At 55.8% G+C, this 15,657-nt stretch overlaps 3 protein-coding genes across 3 annotated transcripts; all 3 read left to right on the forward strand.

Annotated features, from left to right (window-relative positions):
- Positions 1-3,090: 3,090 nt before the first annotated feature.
- On the forward strand, positions 3,091-5,608 carry CHGG_01650 (uncharacterized protein; the record flags this gene model as incomplete). The annotated part of the gene is made up of 2 exons (XM_001220870.1): positions 3,091-3,115; positions 3,360-5,608. 2 exons carry the CDS (start codon positions 3,091-3,093, stop codon positions 5,606-5,608), a joined length of 2,274 nt encoding a protein of 757 aa, XP_001220871.1.
- A 3,918-nt stretch (positions 5,609-9,526) lies between these two features.
- On the forward strand, positions 9,527-11,401 carry CHGG_01651 (uncharacterized protein; the record flags this gene model as incomplete). Its single annotated transcript, XM_001220871.1, has 1 exon — positions 9,527-11,401. The coding sequence occupies one exon, from the start codon at positions 9,527-9,529 to the stop codon at positions 11,399-11,401; it is 1,875 nt and encodes a 624-aa protein (XP_001220872.1).
- Positions 11,402-12,463: 1,062 nt separating this feature from the next.
- Positions 12,464-14,184, forward strand: CHGG_01652 (uncharacterized protein; the record flags this gene model as incomplete). Its single annotated transcript, XM_001220872.1, has 3 exons — positions 12,464-12,709; positions 12,779-12,976; positions 13,036-14,184. 3 exons carry the CDS (start codon positions 12,464-12,466, stop codon positions 14,182-14,184), a joined length of 1,593 nt encoding a protein of 530 aa, XP_001220873.1.
- Positions 14,185-15,657: the final 1,473 nt, after the last annotated feature.

Consider the following 15,657-nt stretch of genomic DNA (forward strand, 5'->3'; position numbering starts at 1 on the left):
AACGGAAAGCAACGCTGCGCGAAAGGTTGCGCTGCATTACCGCCGTGCAAGGCCTCTTCCTTGTCGAGAACTCGCACGGTCATTTCAGTGCCGACGATGCTGGTGCTGGTTCCTCAGGTTCCTTCCCTGAAGCCGGCTTCCGGTTCCATTTATGATCTCCAGAATTCCTCCAATGTCTTTTCCAGCCCGGTTGAGCCTCGGTTCCAACAGCTGTTGGACAACGGCGTGACGGCGTGGCAGCCACATGACACAGCCCGCATTCTGTCCATGTTGTGAAATTGTCGATCCCAGGTCGAATTGGGCGACTTCCCCGGATCGGTTTACCTAGCAACCTGTGGGCTCTCGGTTCCTCAGGGCCGGCTTCAGGCCGGCATCGCTCCCGATCCGGTGGGGTGGTGTGTTATCACAGGGCCGTCGCCACCAGGCCAAGGTGGGCACCTTTTTGTCAAATGGCGCAAGAAGCCCGACGCGGGGAGACTCGCGCGTCCGCCAAACGCGTGCGCGGCAGTCTGATGAGAGAGAGCAAAAAGCACCCCTTCCTCAGCACCCCACACTGCACACCCCAGGATGAGAGAAAATTGGGGCCAATGCAACGCTTAAGATGTGATGTGATGGGGTGCGAAGTTGATCCCTCTGCGCCGCCGGCGTGCCTGGTTGGTGTCGAGCTGCAAGCCCTGGTCCTGGAGATTCGGCAGGGCCAACCATTGCCGGAAGGATGCACCAGTTCTGGCGCCGTCTTCCTCATCCTCGCTATGCGCGAGAGGTGACCCGTATTTATTGCAACGGTTTTATATGTAGAGAATGCATTGTCGGTAGCGAGACAGGTACAAAGTAGGTAGCCCTAATTCGAGATAGGCACCTAGCCTGTATCCGAAATCATCATCGCGCAGGATGAAGTCTCAGGGCTGGCTTCGAAAGATTGTCGAGACCACCTTCGCGTGGGGGCCGTTGTGCTCTCGCAAGCTCGCTGCAAGCCCAAAATTGCTTGCTGGACCCCCTGGTTCGTCCACGATGCCAAGGAAGTCCAGTCCAGAAACTGCTTAAGCCGCCCCGGGGTTGCACTTGCAGGGATCAGCAGGGGCCCGATGATGGTCCGTCGAAATTGCTCGTCAAGAAAGAAGGGCCAATTGCCCGGCTCGGTTGGACCGGGGACCAGAGTGCTATGGGCAGGGGATTTTGGAGGAAAACAAGGGGCAGCCACAAGAAGTCACCTTCCAAGGAGACGAGGAGATCCCACGGCGGGACGGGGAAAAGGAAAGATCTGCCCACCTGCTTTTCCTCTTCGAAGACCACCGTCGTCTCTCAGCAACCACGAGGTGGCGAGAGGGCATCTCCGATCGAGGGAAGACAACATCGCAGCGTTGCGACTCTTGCTCACAGCTAGTGGGCAAAGCAGCGAACGCCTCGAGTCTGACGACTCAACGACACTCCCTTGGCCCTCTATCCGATCTCTTACATCTCGCCCTCTCCATCAACCGCCCTTTCGTCTCCCACAACGGTCTGTTGACTTCGCCTAACAAACTACCTCATCGCCGAACCGCAGTCTCTTGCAGCTCGACCGTCCACTCGTTTCCGATTCTGGTGCCTGACCGACGCTATTTTTTTCTTTCTTTTTTGTTGAGCGGTGTCCCTGCGATCGCCTGTCTGAGACTCGAGAGATCTTGACGCCAGGGCCGGACCTCGTGTTGGCTCGAGCACCCATTGTTTTCCCCGCCACTCCACGAACGCTCGTCCGATCTTTTTTCTCGCATCCCTCCTCCCTTATTCACCTTACCCTTCACTCGGGCTCACCTCGGGCGCAGTTTGGCGCGCAACTTGTATCAAGGGTTGAAGCATTATCCCGGGATTCCACACGGCAAGGGACGAACAAAACGGGCCGTGTCCCCCCCCCACTCGTTCAGCACGCCGACCGCCTCCACACCCAAGGGTACAACCCGTCTGTGCCCTCGAGGCGCTACCCTCTGGAAGTCTCCCGAGTTTACGGCATAGTGCAGCCCATTATCGTGGCGCAACGTCACAAGCAACTGCGACTTGCAGCGCTTTCCGTTTCACCGCTTTCTAGACCACACGATCGTTATTTTTGTACTCTGGTCAGCAAACGGCCGCACACCTTGGCCGCACCTTGCCTTCCTGCGGAGCTTGGGTCAGGCCTCAACAACAACAGCCCAATCGGACAGTTTCTGTTTCTGTTTCGCACACTTGCCCAAACAGAAAACGGGACGGCCAGCAATTCGGGAACTGGTATGTCTGGCAAAGCGCGCAGCTCGATTTGATCTGCCACTGACCAACAATCGTAGGCCTCTTCTGGCCCGACTTTCACCATCGTTTGCCGAGAGCCATTCCTGGACGAATTCTGGCTTCAATCTTGACAACAGAAAACGAGTCGCTCTCGAGCACATCTCAGTAAAGGAACGGATGCGATGTTAATGGGCCTTGCCACACTAAGTCTTTTGTTGTAGTGCAGCCAGCATCCATTGGGCCTTTCCCTGAACGCTACCTAGGAAGACCAGAGGCCCATTGAACTTGTCGCCAGAATGTCCACCGCCCTTCCGAGGCCGGCCCGGCCTTCGAATGGCCCGCCAACGATCGCACTTCCAGCATTGCCCATGAACAAGACAAGGAAAAGCACAGGAAATCTAGCAGCTCCTTACAACAAATCCACGCCCGCGACTCCCAAAACCGGCCTACGAGCGCCATCAGCCAGCCTTCTTCCCCCTGCATCACCCGTCACTGCGGGATCCCACCCACAACCCAGGGCAGTGTCGGGCATCAATGCTGCGGGCAGGACAATAAGGAAAACCGTCAGCATAAATTCCTTCCCACATCCACCACGGGGAGATGGCCGAATATCCAGCCTGCCACCCAGCCCACTGTCCACCAGCGTCCCGTCGCGGAAACCCCGAACACCCACGACACCAACCTATCAATTATCGAATAGCACGCCGAGCTTTCTCAACGGCACTGGCGACGGCAAGTCAATATCGCGACAAGCAACCACGAGGAATTCGGATGGTCTTATCAGCGTGGCGTCTCCGCCTCAAAGCCGCAGCTCCTCTGCCCAGGATTCCTACTCCACCTCAGCAACCCAATATGACGATGTCAACGATTCAGCGCCGTTCAAGTCCGACACCGCGTTGGGCGGAAGGCGCTCGTCAAAAACAGACGGCAAGGGAAATGTGCTTGTCAGCGTGAGGGTGCGACCGAATGCCGGCGGGAATGACGACCGGCCAGATGCGGAATGGGATGTCGACGGGAAGAAATCGCTGATTGCATACAAGGGGAAAGAGGGAGGAGACTACTTTTACGGTAAGCGCCTCGCGACCAAAATCCTCCGAGTCTGGCTAACTTGTTCGCGATAGATAACGTCTTCGCGACCCACGATGACAACTCCAGGGTCTACGACCATATCGCCAAACGATTGGTACGTAGAGTCATGGAGGGTTACCACGGCACCGTTTTTGCCTACGGCATGACTGGCACCGGCAAGACGTTCTCGATGCAAGGCACAGCATCCTCTCCCGGTGTGATACCGCTGGCCATTACCGACATCTTCTCCTACATCCGCGAGACGCCGTCCAGGGAGTTCCTACTGCGGGTCAGCTACTTAGAAATCTACAACGAGAAGATCCAGGATCTGTTGAGCATGGCATCGGGCAATGGTGGAAACCAGCAACAAGAAGAGATCAAACTCCGTGAGGACTCCAAAAGGGGAGTCTATGCGAGCCCTCTCAAGGAGGAAATCGTCCAGAGCCCGACGCAACTCCTCCGTGTGATTGCCCGTGGTGACCAAGCTCGTCGGACGGCGAGCACCCAGTTCAACTCGAGGAGTTCCCGGAGTCATGCTGTTGTGCAGATTGTTGTGGAAAGCAGGGAACGAGTCCCGGCCGGTCCGGGCGACAATAAACGGCAGGGTCTCTTGCCGGGCGGTGTTCGTGTTTCGACACTGAGCCTGATCGACTTGGCAGGTTCGGAAAAGGCGGCCGAGTCGAAAGAACGCCGTCAAGAAGGTTCTCACATCAACAAGAGCTTGCTCACCCTCGGCACTGTCATCGCGAAGCTTTCGGAGCACAAGGACAAGGATGGGAAGCCGGCAGACAAGGACGGCAAGCACCTGCCTTACCGTGACAGCAAGCTGACCAGGTTGTTGCAAGGAGCCCTATCAGGTAATTCGCTCGTCAGCATTCTTTGCACCATCTCAGTCGGCCCGGGCGGGGGCAGCGCGGCGTCGGCGACAAACATAAACGAAACGCTGAACACGCTCAAATTCGCTTCCCGGGCCAAGAACAGCATTGTCAGTCATGCGAAGCGCGCCGAGGAAGCCCTAGGTGTTGGCGGTGATGGCAACGCCAGAGTTCTGCTAGAACGCTACCGCATGGAAATCTCGGAGCTGAGGAAGGAACTCGATACCCAGGCGAAAGCCAACAGTAAGAAGGACATGGACGAGGAGGCGGAGCGCGATGCGGAAGAAGAGCGGGCCCGTGAAAAGGAGGCCGAACTTCGCCACGAGGAACAGATGCTGGAAATGCAACTGGCCAGGACTGCGCTGAAGGAGAGGATAGATCACCTCAACAGGCTCATCCTCAGTTCCAAATCGATCGGGGTTAACGCGAGCGGATCCTTCAGCGCCCTCGGCATACATCCCCGGTACTCGCAAGGGTCGATCCGTTCTTCGATGGCCACCTCCAACGGGACCAAGTTCGGGCTCGAACGGACAGAGTCAATGACTTCAAGTGCCTCGACGATCGGGCGGAAATCGGCCAGCCAACGCTCCCAACGTTCATCCGGCGCGGAGCCACCCGTGGCGGAGGACGATGATAGCTTGGGCGAGTTTGGGGACGGGACAGCATCGCTCACATCGCAGAACCGTGCGCTCCAAGCCGACCTGGCCGATAAGAACCGATACATCCAGACACTGGAAAAGCGGCTCCTTCAGGCTCGCCGCGCGAGCTCGTCGCGGACTTCGGTCGGCCTCTCGACAGGAAAGGGTATCATGGTGGGTGAAGATCACAGCGTTGCGACGCTCATCAGGGAGAAAGATACCGAAATCGCCGAGCTCCGTGCCCGCCTCGATGACAAGGACCGGATGCTCGCAGCGCTGCGGACGGCCGCGCGATCGCGCGACAACGCCGACCGTGTTGAGTCACGCGTCGAGTCGCGCGTCGAGTCGCGGTCCGAGGTCCGCACCTCGCAGATCCTCGACAGCAACCCCGGCCCGGCGCCTATAGGCAGCCCACCCGCTGCGCCGTCTCTGTTGCGACAGGTGTCGTACCTCCGCAAGCGCACCAAGAGCGTCGACGAGATGAGCAAGATGCTCGACGAGATGATCCAGGACCGCGTCGAGAGCGGCCAGCTCGTCCGCGGCGTGCGCGGCAGTGTCAGGGTCGCGGCCGAGGACCGTCCAATGCGAAGTACCGAGACACCTCCTTCCCTCCCAGTTTCACTCCCGCCCTCGCTCCCACCTTCCATGCCCCTGCCGCCGCCTGTCGGCCCCCCGCCTGCCTCGCCGCCACCACCGCCGGCTGGCCCGCCCATCCAATTGCAGCTCTTGTCGAGGCAACGGGCGTCGTTTGCGGCAGAGCCGCAAAAACCGGCGGTGTTGGAGGTTTGAGTGATGAGGTGGTAATAGCTCGCTATTCTCGTGTTTTCTTTCAATTTGTTTTCGTTTGTTCCCCAGAACCAAGTCTAGGGGCCGGGTTCTATCTATTTTCAAGGTTGGTTAACGGTGCTATCCATTCGTGAAATGGAGTTGTGGGGGGTGGGGGCTGGCGGGAAACCACTTGTCTTCTTGTGTCTTTTTCTCTCTCTGCTGGTTGGGTTGATTGGCTGTCGTTCACCTTGTCTTATATACCCGACTTTTTCTTTTCTCTTCCGGTTCTGCTTTTCTACTTCCCTATCCACCTTGGGTGCGGATTCAGTTTTTCTCGCGCCATATTCAGAAGCCGTTTCTTCTGCCGGAAAAGTCTCGGGACCGGACGCCCTTCTGCGTATATTTAGTTGGGGGGGTTGTCACCGGGCAGTGTACTCACTTGTATTATCAGTAATGTGTGAAAATGGAGCGGCTGGGGGGGCCGGCCGGAAGGGTGGCAATGGTGATGGAACGGAATGACCATGACCATGAGTGGATGAGGAAAGGGTGGCCTGGTTGGTAGGTTGCGTTGTGTAGCAAGCGAGAAGAATAGATTCTTGGTCTTGTGCTAAATATCGCTACTGTTGTCGACGTGTCGTGCGTCGGTATTATTGGACGTTGTCCTTGGGGGGGTTGTAATTTAACGGAGCTTCCTCCGCACAGATGAAATAAATTTTAGGGAAAGGGCGCTCTCGAACATATGAATCAAGGCTGGGGAGCGAGGGAGCTATGCGCATGAAAAACACGAGTCAAGCGTCAACGGTTGTCAACTATGGTGTCACCCAGCGGGTACAGAGCGGAGAAAGTAATGGCACCCCCCAATATCTGTGACTTCTGTTATTTGATCCCCCGCCAATAGACAGCCGAGCCAGCGGTTTGTAGCCATGGGCTGAAGCATTTCAGCTGGATTGGGTGGCTAGTTTTCTGATTTGCATTGCCTCCGTGTTCCTGGAAAGGGCACAAAGCTGAGGTTGCCGACGTTTGCGGGACGGGAAGATCCCGGGAGGATGCATGACATTTATTGATTTGTGAGAGTGTGGGTTCATGCTGTGTGTGTGTGTGTGTGTGTGTGTGTGTGTGTGTGTGTGGTGTGTGTGTGTGTGTGTGTGTGTGTTTGAATCTGACTTGGGGGGTCTGCGAAATAAACGGGTGGGTTTGCTTTCTGGTCGTTGAGTTTTATGGATGTGGTTGAGGAATGTACATGATAGTTGGGTACCTAATGTAATTACCTATTGTGGTGAGATGGAGTAGCCAGATGATTGGCAATAATAATTCCAGGTGGTTAGATACATGTTTTGCTGTGATCGAGCAGAACAGGACGGAAAGAAGGCGGCCATGCATGATGGTACAATATCCAATACAAACGCACCCATATCATATTGAGTTGGTCCCCAGCAATAGTTGAGGATGCGGGACGGGATCTTGCACATCCAATCTGACACCACCCGACTGCCTGGTATCCTTGTCTCGGCGCCCAGCCCCGGATCCGGCACGGCCCCACTTCCGCCGGCTCAAGGACGGCTCCGGTGTACCGAGGGTTGGTCGAGTCCGGAAATCAGAGTGCAGACGCCGAGATTCACCGAGCCATCGCTAGTTACGTATTTCGCTGTCGCCTTGCCTTAGGAAACCTAAACGGGTATATACACTTACCCATGTCTTACGGCTCTAGGTACCTAACTGCCCCTTAACTGTGCCATCAGAGCCAGCCATCAGAGCGCTATCGGATCCGTATAGCCGGCTGAATAGTGAAGCCATTTGATTCATGTAAATAGCACAGTACTGAATCTTCGTATGTTGTACTCTATAAGTTATCCTTACCAACCTTGTGCTGAACAATAGGAGGCCGAGTCTACGGGAGTCGTGATTAGCGGATGGCCCGTGAGTGCTGGGCCTTCTCCCTGGGGGGAACGCCAGGGGACGAGATCGCTTCGCTGGAATGAGAGAGAGCATCTCAATCGAAAGAGATCAAAGGCTATTTCTTCGATTTAGGTCCCGGTAATTGCAATCTCTTTCTGTCGGCTTCGGCCCGGCGGCTTTTTAGCCAACTTTTTTTTTTCTGTGCATGTTGCCCCGTGAAATTCACCTGTCAACAGGAAGCGAAAACCTCGGATGGCATTCTGCAACAAAAGACCATGCTTGATGCGGCATGCGGGATGTGACCAGCCCGTTGGATAAAGTGGCGGTTTTTGCTAGCCTTGATAGGACCCCTACCCCAGCCTGGGGCGTTTCAGAATCAACAGGGGTGGAAAGTGTGATCGGCTTTCTGTCCCGCCCTCTTGCCTTTTTTAGCCCAGGGTCTTCGAGGGGCACCTTCTTCCAAGTGTCGATTCCAGGGGAATGCGTCTCTTGCCGCCTGTTTGAGGCCTTCCTTTTTTTTTTTTTTTTTCCCGGTAGACTAGCAATACGTGGGGGACAAACCGGGCAAGGTCCCCCGCAGTTAGACAACACAAATATGTGGGGCCATTGCCGAAGTTGAGGCTTTGTTTGTTCGGATCCCTTCTGTTGTTGTTTTTTTTTTCGAACGTCCACCGACAACGGAGATGGACTTGTCGGGCAGGTGACCATCTGCCCTGTTTCCCTCTCGCCCCTCAATCGTCAACCCTCGCAAACGGTGAGATGGAACCGGAATGGTGGGCCATGGAGGGGCGGCCCTGCATCTTGTGTCCCCGTGCAGCCCCTGAACAAGAGTCGCATCGGATCGACACTCGACAGGGCCCCGGCGATCTTTCTCATTCCTTCTGCAGTTTCCTTCCGTGATGATGGCACCCAGTGGCACCGTCTCGTTGGTTCCCGATAGTGAGAAGAAGGTAAGTTGACTTGTCCTCGGCATTATTACTGGATTCCTCTCTTCGTTTGTGGGTTCGAGTAATCAAGGCCTCGGGTCGCACATTCCTCACTTCGACCCTCTTCCGTGAGATGTAAGAGGCAGAGACCGCGTTTGCCCCCGCCCTTGGACAACCACGGTCGCCGTCAGCTTCTCCCTGATCAACAGAAAGCTCTCGAGCAGCTGTGCAGCCGAGAGTGCTTGGAAAGGTATGGTTCATTCGTCTCGATTTGTCCCGTCCTCCCCTTCTCTCCTTTCCCTACCTGCTTTTCTTCATGCTTATTTTGATCACTCATTAAAACGGACCAAAGGATAGATCATTGGAGCTCCCGAGCTCTCCAACGGCGCGAGTTCATCCGGCTGAGCAGGTTGAGACAAGAAGCGTTGCGCCATCAACGTCATTGCCGGTGTCCCCTGCACAACCCCGGCGGCTCGCAGAAAGGTTGGCGACCCCACAAACATACCCAACCGTGGGCTGCCGGCTAACCCGTCGGAGGAGTCCTGGGGAGGAAAATTGTCCTTTGCGCAGATCTTGTGCTGGGCCTTGCAGCTCGCCCTCCGGTCTCACCGCCCTCGGATCGGCGTGCTGGGTATATCGTATAAGAAGCTGCCACAGCCTGGGTCGGATTGTGCGACTCGATTTTGAGGGGTTCCGTTACATGCCTCATCGACCTCGAATACCACCAAGCAGACCCCCACGACGTCACTGGTCTCGGATTTGGGACTGGGGGTTGCTGCCACAACCATCGGAACTAGGGGTCAGAGCATGGCTTCTTCTTTCTAAGCGATTCCTCAGCTCTTCCTTTCCCCCGCGGATAGGCATTTCTTGAGCGAGGCTTCGTTGCAACATACGCGACCATCAACTCTAAACCGCCAAATTATTCCATCGTCGGCCGTTCCTCCCTTGGCTTCGGACGACGAAAAGGGGGTTGGGCTACCGACGAGCCGCATCAAGCTCTGCGAGCACGGCTCTTCCGCTCCTTTTCCCTGGTCAGGGTTTTTTTTTCTTCCTTCTTTTTCATTCTACTTCCTTGAGTTCTTGGATGTCGTAGACATCGGCACCATTCCTTTCCAACATGCCGCCTACGCTTGACCTCGGCAGGACTTCCCACACCAAAGTCGGTATCGCACCGCCTCGTATCAATCTTCGCCGGGCCGCCTCTTACCAACATGACCGGGGACCGCTCTCTTCGACGTCATCGCGGTTTGCTTTCAATCACTTGGTCTTTTCACCGCCCCCATCACCTGGCCTTCCCTCGCTCTCGCCTCCGGCGAAGAAGCCGAAGCGAAAATTATTCGGCATCATACGTCCGCTCAGGGTTCTCCGTTACGCCATCCGGCTGCTGAGCGTCGTCGTGGTCTTCTTCGTGGCACTGGAGGTTCTTACCAGGTTTTTTGGCGAGTCAACGCCAACACCGACAGAACATGCAAGATCCGTTCAAAAAGAGGTCGAGCCTGAGACGGGGATGGTTTCACAGAAGGAAGCGCCGGACTTTCCGACTCCGATCGTTGTAACCGATAATCGGGGACGAGCGAAGTGGACTGTTTCGATACCGCCAGGATCCGAGTTCCCTCTGAGGATGAACCAATACGTGGACATGTGCCTGAAGTGCCGACAGGTGGCGGCGCGGACTCGGCATCTGCGGTCTCACGGGCACGGGCTCCATCAAGTCTCGTTCGGGTTCGGCTCCGACCCGGCGGATGATTTTATTGACGTGCAGGAGGCGGAAAAAGCCGGGTATTTCGCCGGTGCGCAGAAATATGCTGGGGAATTTGCGAGAGGCGGCGAAGCGGGGAAAGCGGCGTGCAAAAAGAGCCTGACGTTCGTCCTCGAATCGAGCGATGCCGGCTTGGGGAAGACATTGATGATGCTCTGGATCGCGTATGGTTTGGCCGAAAAGGAGAGACGTGCTTTCTTCATCGACGACACCCGATGGGCGTACGGAAAGTTCACGGCCCTCTTCCAATCCCCGCCAGTCCCAGAATGTTCGGCACCACCCAGCCACGAGATCCTCCCTTGTCCGCGGCATGCCCGCCACCTGGTGACATCGGCTGCAACGATGGACGTCCTATTCGGAAGCTTGACCGAGAGCGCCGATCCCCCATCCGAATCACACGATCGAGCCCTCCGCAAGACTCAATTCGGCCTTGCCCGTCGGGGCTATGAAGCGCTCGCCCAAATGAATAAGGAAGACGGCGAATACGTCGACTCTCGTGTCCGCGAGCTGATAGACATGAAGGCAGTGCCCAAGTCCAAAGGCCATCGTAATGGCCTCGCCGTCGGGGTGCACATCCGCCGCGGCGACCGGCATCCCCTCGAGTTCCAATACCGCCATTCGTACCTGCCACTCAACCTCTACACCGACACTGCGTACGAGATCATCGAGTCCCAATTCAACCACACCAGCGCCGGCCTCTTCGCTGGCAGCAGCAGCCCCGAGGAAGCTGCCGCCGCCAAAGAGCAGAGCATCGTCTTGCTGGCGTCAGACGACCCCATGGTCTACGAGAGCGCCGAGCTCGCTGGCACTGCTAGTCGCGCCCAGGAGCGCATCAAGCTGGCCAGCAAGCAGAACATCCAGAGTACCAACCAGGACAAATCGGTCATGCGCAAATTCGTGGACGAGACGTTCGGTTGGGAGGGAGGGTTTTTCGCTGCCATGTTTTGGAACCTTGGCGTGTCATCCGCCCATGCCACGGCGGCGCCGGACGCCACTATTCCCGGGGATGCCGTTGCGCCATCCGCGGAGGCCCTCCGGCTTAGGAGCCTGGTGGGTCGCGCGTACATGATGGACCTGACGGTTTTGGCGGACGCGAGCGACGTGGTTGTGTGCACTGTCAGCGCGGTTGGGTGCCGGTTACTGGCTGTCATGATGGGGTGGGAGAGTGCCATGGATGAAGGCAACTGGGTCAACATTGATGGCGGGTACGGGTGGCTGGGGTTGGAGTGGTGAACAACCTCGTCTGGCGTTGGTGCATACTGCTAGCATTTTTTTCCTTCCGCGTCTCTTTTCCTCAGCATTTAGAAGGGCGTTTACTGGCGTTGGTTGTTGTGGGTGGCGGGGAGGTTTTACGGGTGAAGTTGGGGAGGGGTGTTTTGGGGAGCATGATACCACAACGCATCGTTTTCTTGAGATCTTCTAATAACTACTCGGCTTAGCCGCTACATGTATGTATGATGCTCGTCGTCGCTATTATGTACATACACACTCGCTCTCGCAAGAGATAAAATCGAGACAGTTTGACAGGGTAGTTTGAAGGAAAGTGGATGAAATCCCGCGTAACATTTTGTAGCCTGCTAATTACACGTCAACAACTCACAAACAAGGGGTTGCGGTGGTTTGTGTTTGCTTTCAATCCTCGAAAAGGGCATCCACGGAAGTGGTCAAGGGTTAGGGGTAAGAGTCGCATTCATGAGGCCTTGGCAGGGGTTTTGGCTTCGAGCCTGTTCATCCGATCCACTTCCTCACGTGTTTGGTAGCAATACCTGCATCGAGCCCTATCAAGAGCAACAACCGCGCGTTTCTTTCTAATCGTATTCGGAATTCTTGCAGCTCTCCACACCTGGTCTTGGTTGGAAATCCCGAATGTGCCGTCGAGGGAGACGTCGGCGCGTCGTCCTCGATTCAAAGCACGGGAATGGCCGCCTAACATTGGCTGCGTACGATAGTGCACTCTTCGTGGCATGATGGAGCCAAGGGTACCAAGGTACACCGGACGAATGCGAATACGAATGCACCCTCTCATTGGCTACAAATCTGAGGATCATCAAATGCCCCCATCGTTTGCCAATGGCTCCCGTTCCCCTGGAACAATCGCTGGCGAAAAAAAGTAGACAGTTTCTACAAGTTAAATACGTCCTCCCTCCCGCCACTCTGGGGACTTTTCTCTGCAGGACGACAAGATCTTGAGTTACACCCACTACTTGACGGTGAACACTTGACTCTTGCTGCCCCACGACCCTTCTTCTTTTTCTTCTTCTTCCTCCTCCTTGCCATCCTCTGCTCTCGTGCAGAATGGGCCTCATCCAAGAACTTGGAGGCCCCTTGGCCGAGGGCTTCGCGCGTCTCGGACTGGCCTCGCAGATTGGTGTCGCGATCGGAGGCTTCCTGTTTCTGAGCGTCTTCTTGAACGTGCTCAAGCAGGTGCTCATCAAGAATCCCAATGAGCCTCCTCTCGTCTTCCACTGGTTTCCCTTCGTGGGCAGCACCATCACTTACGGCATGGACCCTCCGCGCTTCTTCAAGGAGAACAAGGAAAAGGTGAGCACCTCTATTCCCCACTGCCCTGCATCAATTGGCCTAGCCTCCCTGACACTTTGTTTTTGACAGTACGGCGAATGCTTCACCTTCATCCTACTCGGCAAGAAAACGACCGTCTACGTCGGACCCAAGGGCAACGAGTTCATCCTGAACGGCAAGATTCGTGATGTTTGCGCCGAGGAAATCTACACGGTCCTTACCACCCCCGTCTTCGGCAAGGATGTTGTCTATGATTGCCCGAACTCGAAGCTCATGGAGCAGAAGAAGGTTGGTTGGCTGAACATGGGGAAAACTGGAGGATCGGCGAGCTGACTCTGGCATCACAGTTTATGAAGGTTGCCCTCACTACTGAGGCTTTCCGCTCTTATGTTCCCATCATCTCGGACGAGGTCACGAACTACTTCAAGCGGACCGCCGACTTCAAGGGCCAGTCCGGCGTCGTCAACATCTGCCCCAAGATGGCTCAAATCACCATCTTCACCGCCTCTCACGCGCTGCAGGGCAAGGAGATCCGCGACAAGTTCGACGTGTCGCTGGCCGACCTCTACCACGATCTCGACATGGGTTTCTCCCCCATCAACTTCATGCTGCACTGGGCTCCGCTCCCCTGGAACAACCGCCGCGACCACGCGCAGAGGACCGTCGCCAAGATCTACATGGACACCATCAAGTCGCGCCGCGAGCGGGGAGAGACGGGCGCCCAGGATATCATGTACCACCTGATGAACTCGACCTACAAAAACGGCGTTAACGTCCCCGACCACGAGATTGCCCATATGATGATCGCCCTCCTGATGGCCGGCCAACATTCTTCTTCGTCCACCAGCTCCTGGATCATGCTCTACCTGGCTGCGCGCCCCGACATCATGGAGGACCTCTACCAGGAACAAATCAAGAACCTCGGCGCCGACCTCCCCCCCCTGAAGTACGAAGATCTGGCCAAGCTGCCGCTCAACCAAGCCGTCATCAAGGAGACGCTCCGCCTGAACGCCCCGATCCACTCCATCATGCGCGCCGTCAAGCAGCCGATGCCGGTCCCCGGCACCAAGTACGTCATCCCCACCAACCACGTCCTCCTCGCGGCGCCCGGCGTGTCGGCCGCGGACGCGCAGTACTTCCCGCAGCCCGACCTCTGGGAGCCGCACCGCTGGGAGAAGGAGTCGCCGCTGGCGCCGAGCATCGTGCGCAACGAGGAGGCCGAGGACGCCGACGAAGAGAAGATCGACTACGGCTACGGCCTGGTCAGCAAGGGCGCTGCGTCACCCTACCTGCCCTTCGGCGCCGGCCGCCACCGCTGCATCGGCGAGAACTTTGCCAACGTCCAGCTGCAGACCATCGTCGCCATGACGGTGCGCCTCTTCAAGTTCCGCAATGTCGATGGCAGCAACAAGGTCATTGGCACCGATTATGCTTCGCTCTTCTCGCGCCCGCTTGAGCCGGCTAACATTCACTGGGAGAGGAGGGATAAGGAGTAAGGCGGTGGCGATTGTGGGATTGAGGAGATCAAAGCGTAATGTCCTGGAAATAAATGGGAGATGCCCGGGGGGAAGGAAGCATGGGGCTTGATGATGATTTCGGCGTTGGCTACGTGTATATATGCTGGATGGACATGACCGGACCGGGGGACAAACAAACTGGTCGGATCTGGATCGGCCAACTGGCCCAACTGGAAGAATCATAACTAGAATATTAATCATAATAACTCATCCATGACCTGTCTTGGTCCCTTTTAAAAGATCGCTGAATTGGTTATTTTGGTCTATTGTTAGTGTCCGCCCAGGGGGGGGGGGGAGGATTAGGGATTTGGGGCGGCCACCTTTCTGTGTTCTGTGTCGCCTTAACCTCGCATTCCTTAAACGGCAACAGGGTTGGCTTGTCGGTCAACGGCGATTGGACCTTCCCTCATCTGATGTTTCCCCCTTTTTTTCAGCTTGTTTCTTGTTCCTCTGCACGACGAAGGATGCGATTTGAAAGAACACGTTGCGAGAGGCGAATGAGTCACGACAGACAACACCAAACGCAGTCATTGGTTTCATGATTGATCGAATCGGATCCGTCTTGGGTTTGATGATTTGTGGGGGTTTTGGAAATCAGGAGGAGATTGGGGATACGATAAAGACACTCTGTCTTTCGAGACGCCGTGTCTGATTCGTGATATCGCATCTCTGGGTGTTGGTATTCGAGATGGGGCCTTGGCTATGAGGCATTAAGTCATTCGTTATCGGTAGCACGGTACACCAGTATTTCGCTTAGATCGAGTCATCGTGGTGGTGGTTGCATGTTCATGGTGTGTCGTTCAATCCTCGAGTTGTTGGTTCTGAATAGGTTCGGCACATTGATGAATACTCCCTTCTACGAGACGTGGAAGGGGCCAGCTACAACTATTTCAAAGGAAATTGTTTACATTAATCGGCAGGGAACTTGGGATGAGCATATTCAACCTGAATGTTAAACGGGCGAGGCCATAGGATTCGGGGCCGGGACTGTGGTACAGAACATCATGAAGCCAGTGGATTGACCAAGGCAACTGGACGGGAAAGATACAGTTACAACAATACCCATAAGCAGGTGCCGTTCAAGAGGTCGGACCACAAAGACTTTGCCGCCGTTGGGTTCAGCGCCTGGGCCGCATGCGGCGTCTGCTGATTCTAGAATCAAGCAAAGAACACAGAAGCTAGGAGTGGACGCACGCTAAAACGGCGTTTGTTTCAGTGCTGGTCGCAAACTGGCTGTAGATATGGCCGGTGAAATGTGTCCTTTCTCCCCAGGTCCAGTGTGTTCTAGCAGTGCTGGGAAGTATGAACTGTTCGCAGTGGCTTCGATCTGCGACTTTTGGACACCCTGTTATGTACTTTGAGATTGCTTCCCCTCTATATAGAACACACTAAACATCCGGTTCCTCGTCCAGTCCTTCATCAAGCAAGACGAGTTCCTGCTAACCATTGTTT

Source organism: Chaetomium globosum, genomic scaffold (assembly GCF_000143365.1).
Source record: "Chaetomium globosum CBS 148.51 scaffold_1 genomic scaffold, whole genome shotgun sequence".
NCBI lineage: Eukaryota > Fungi > Ascomycota > Sordariomycetes > Sordariales > Chaetomiaceae > Chaetomium > Chaetomium globosum.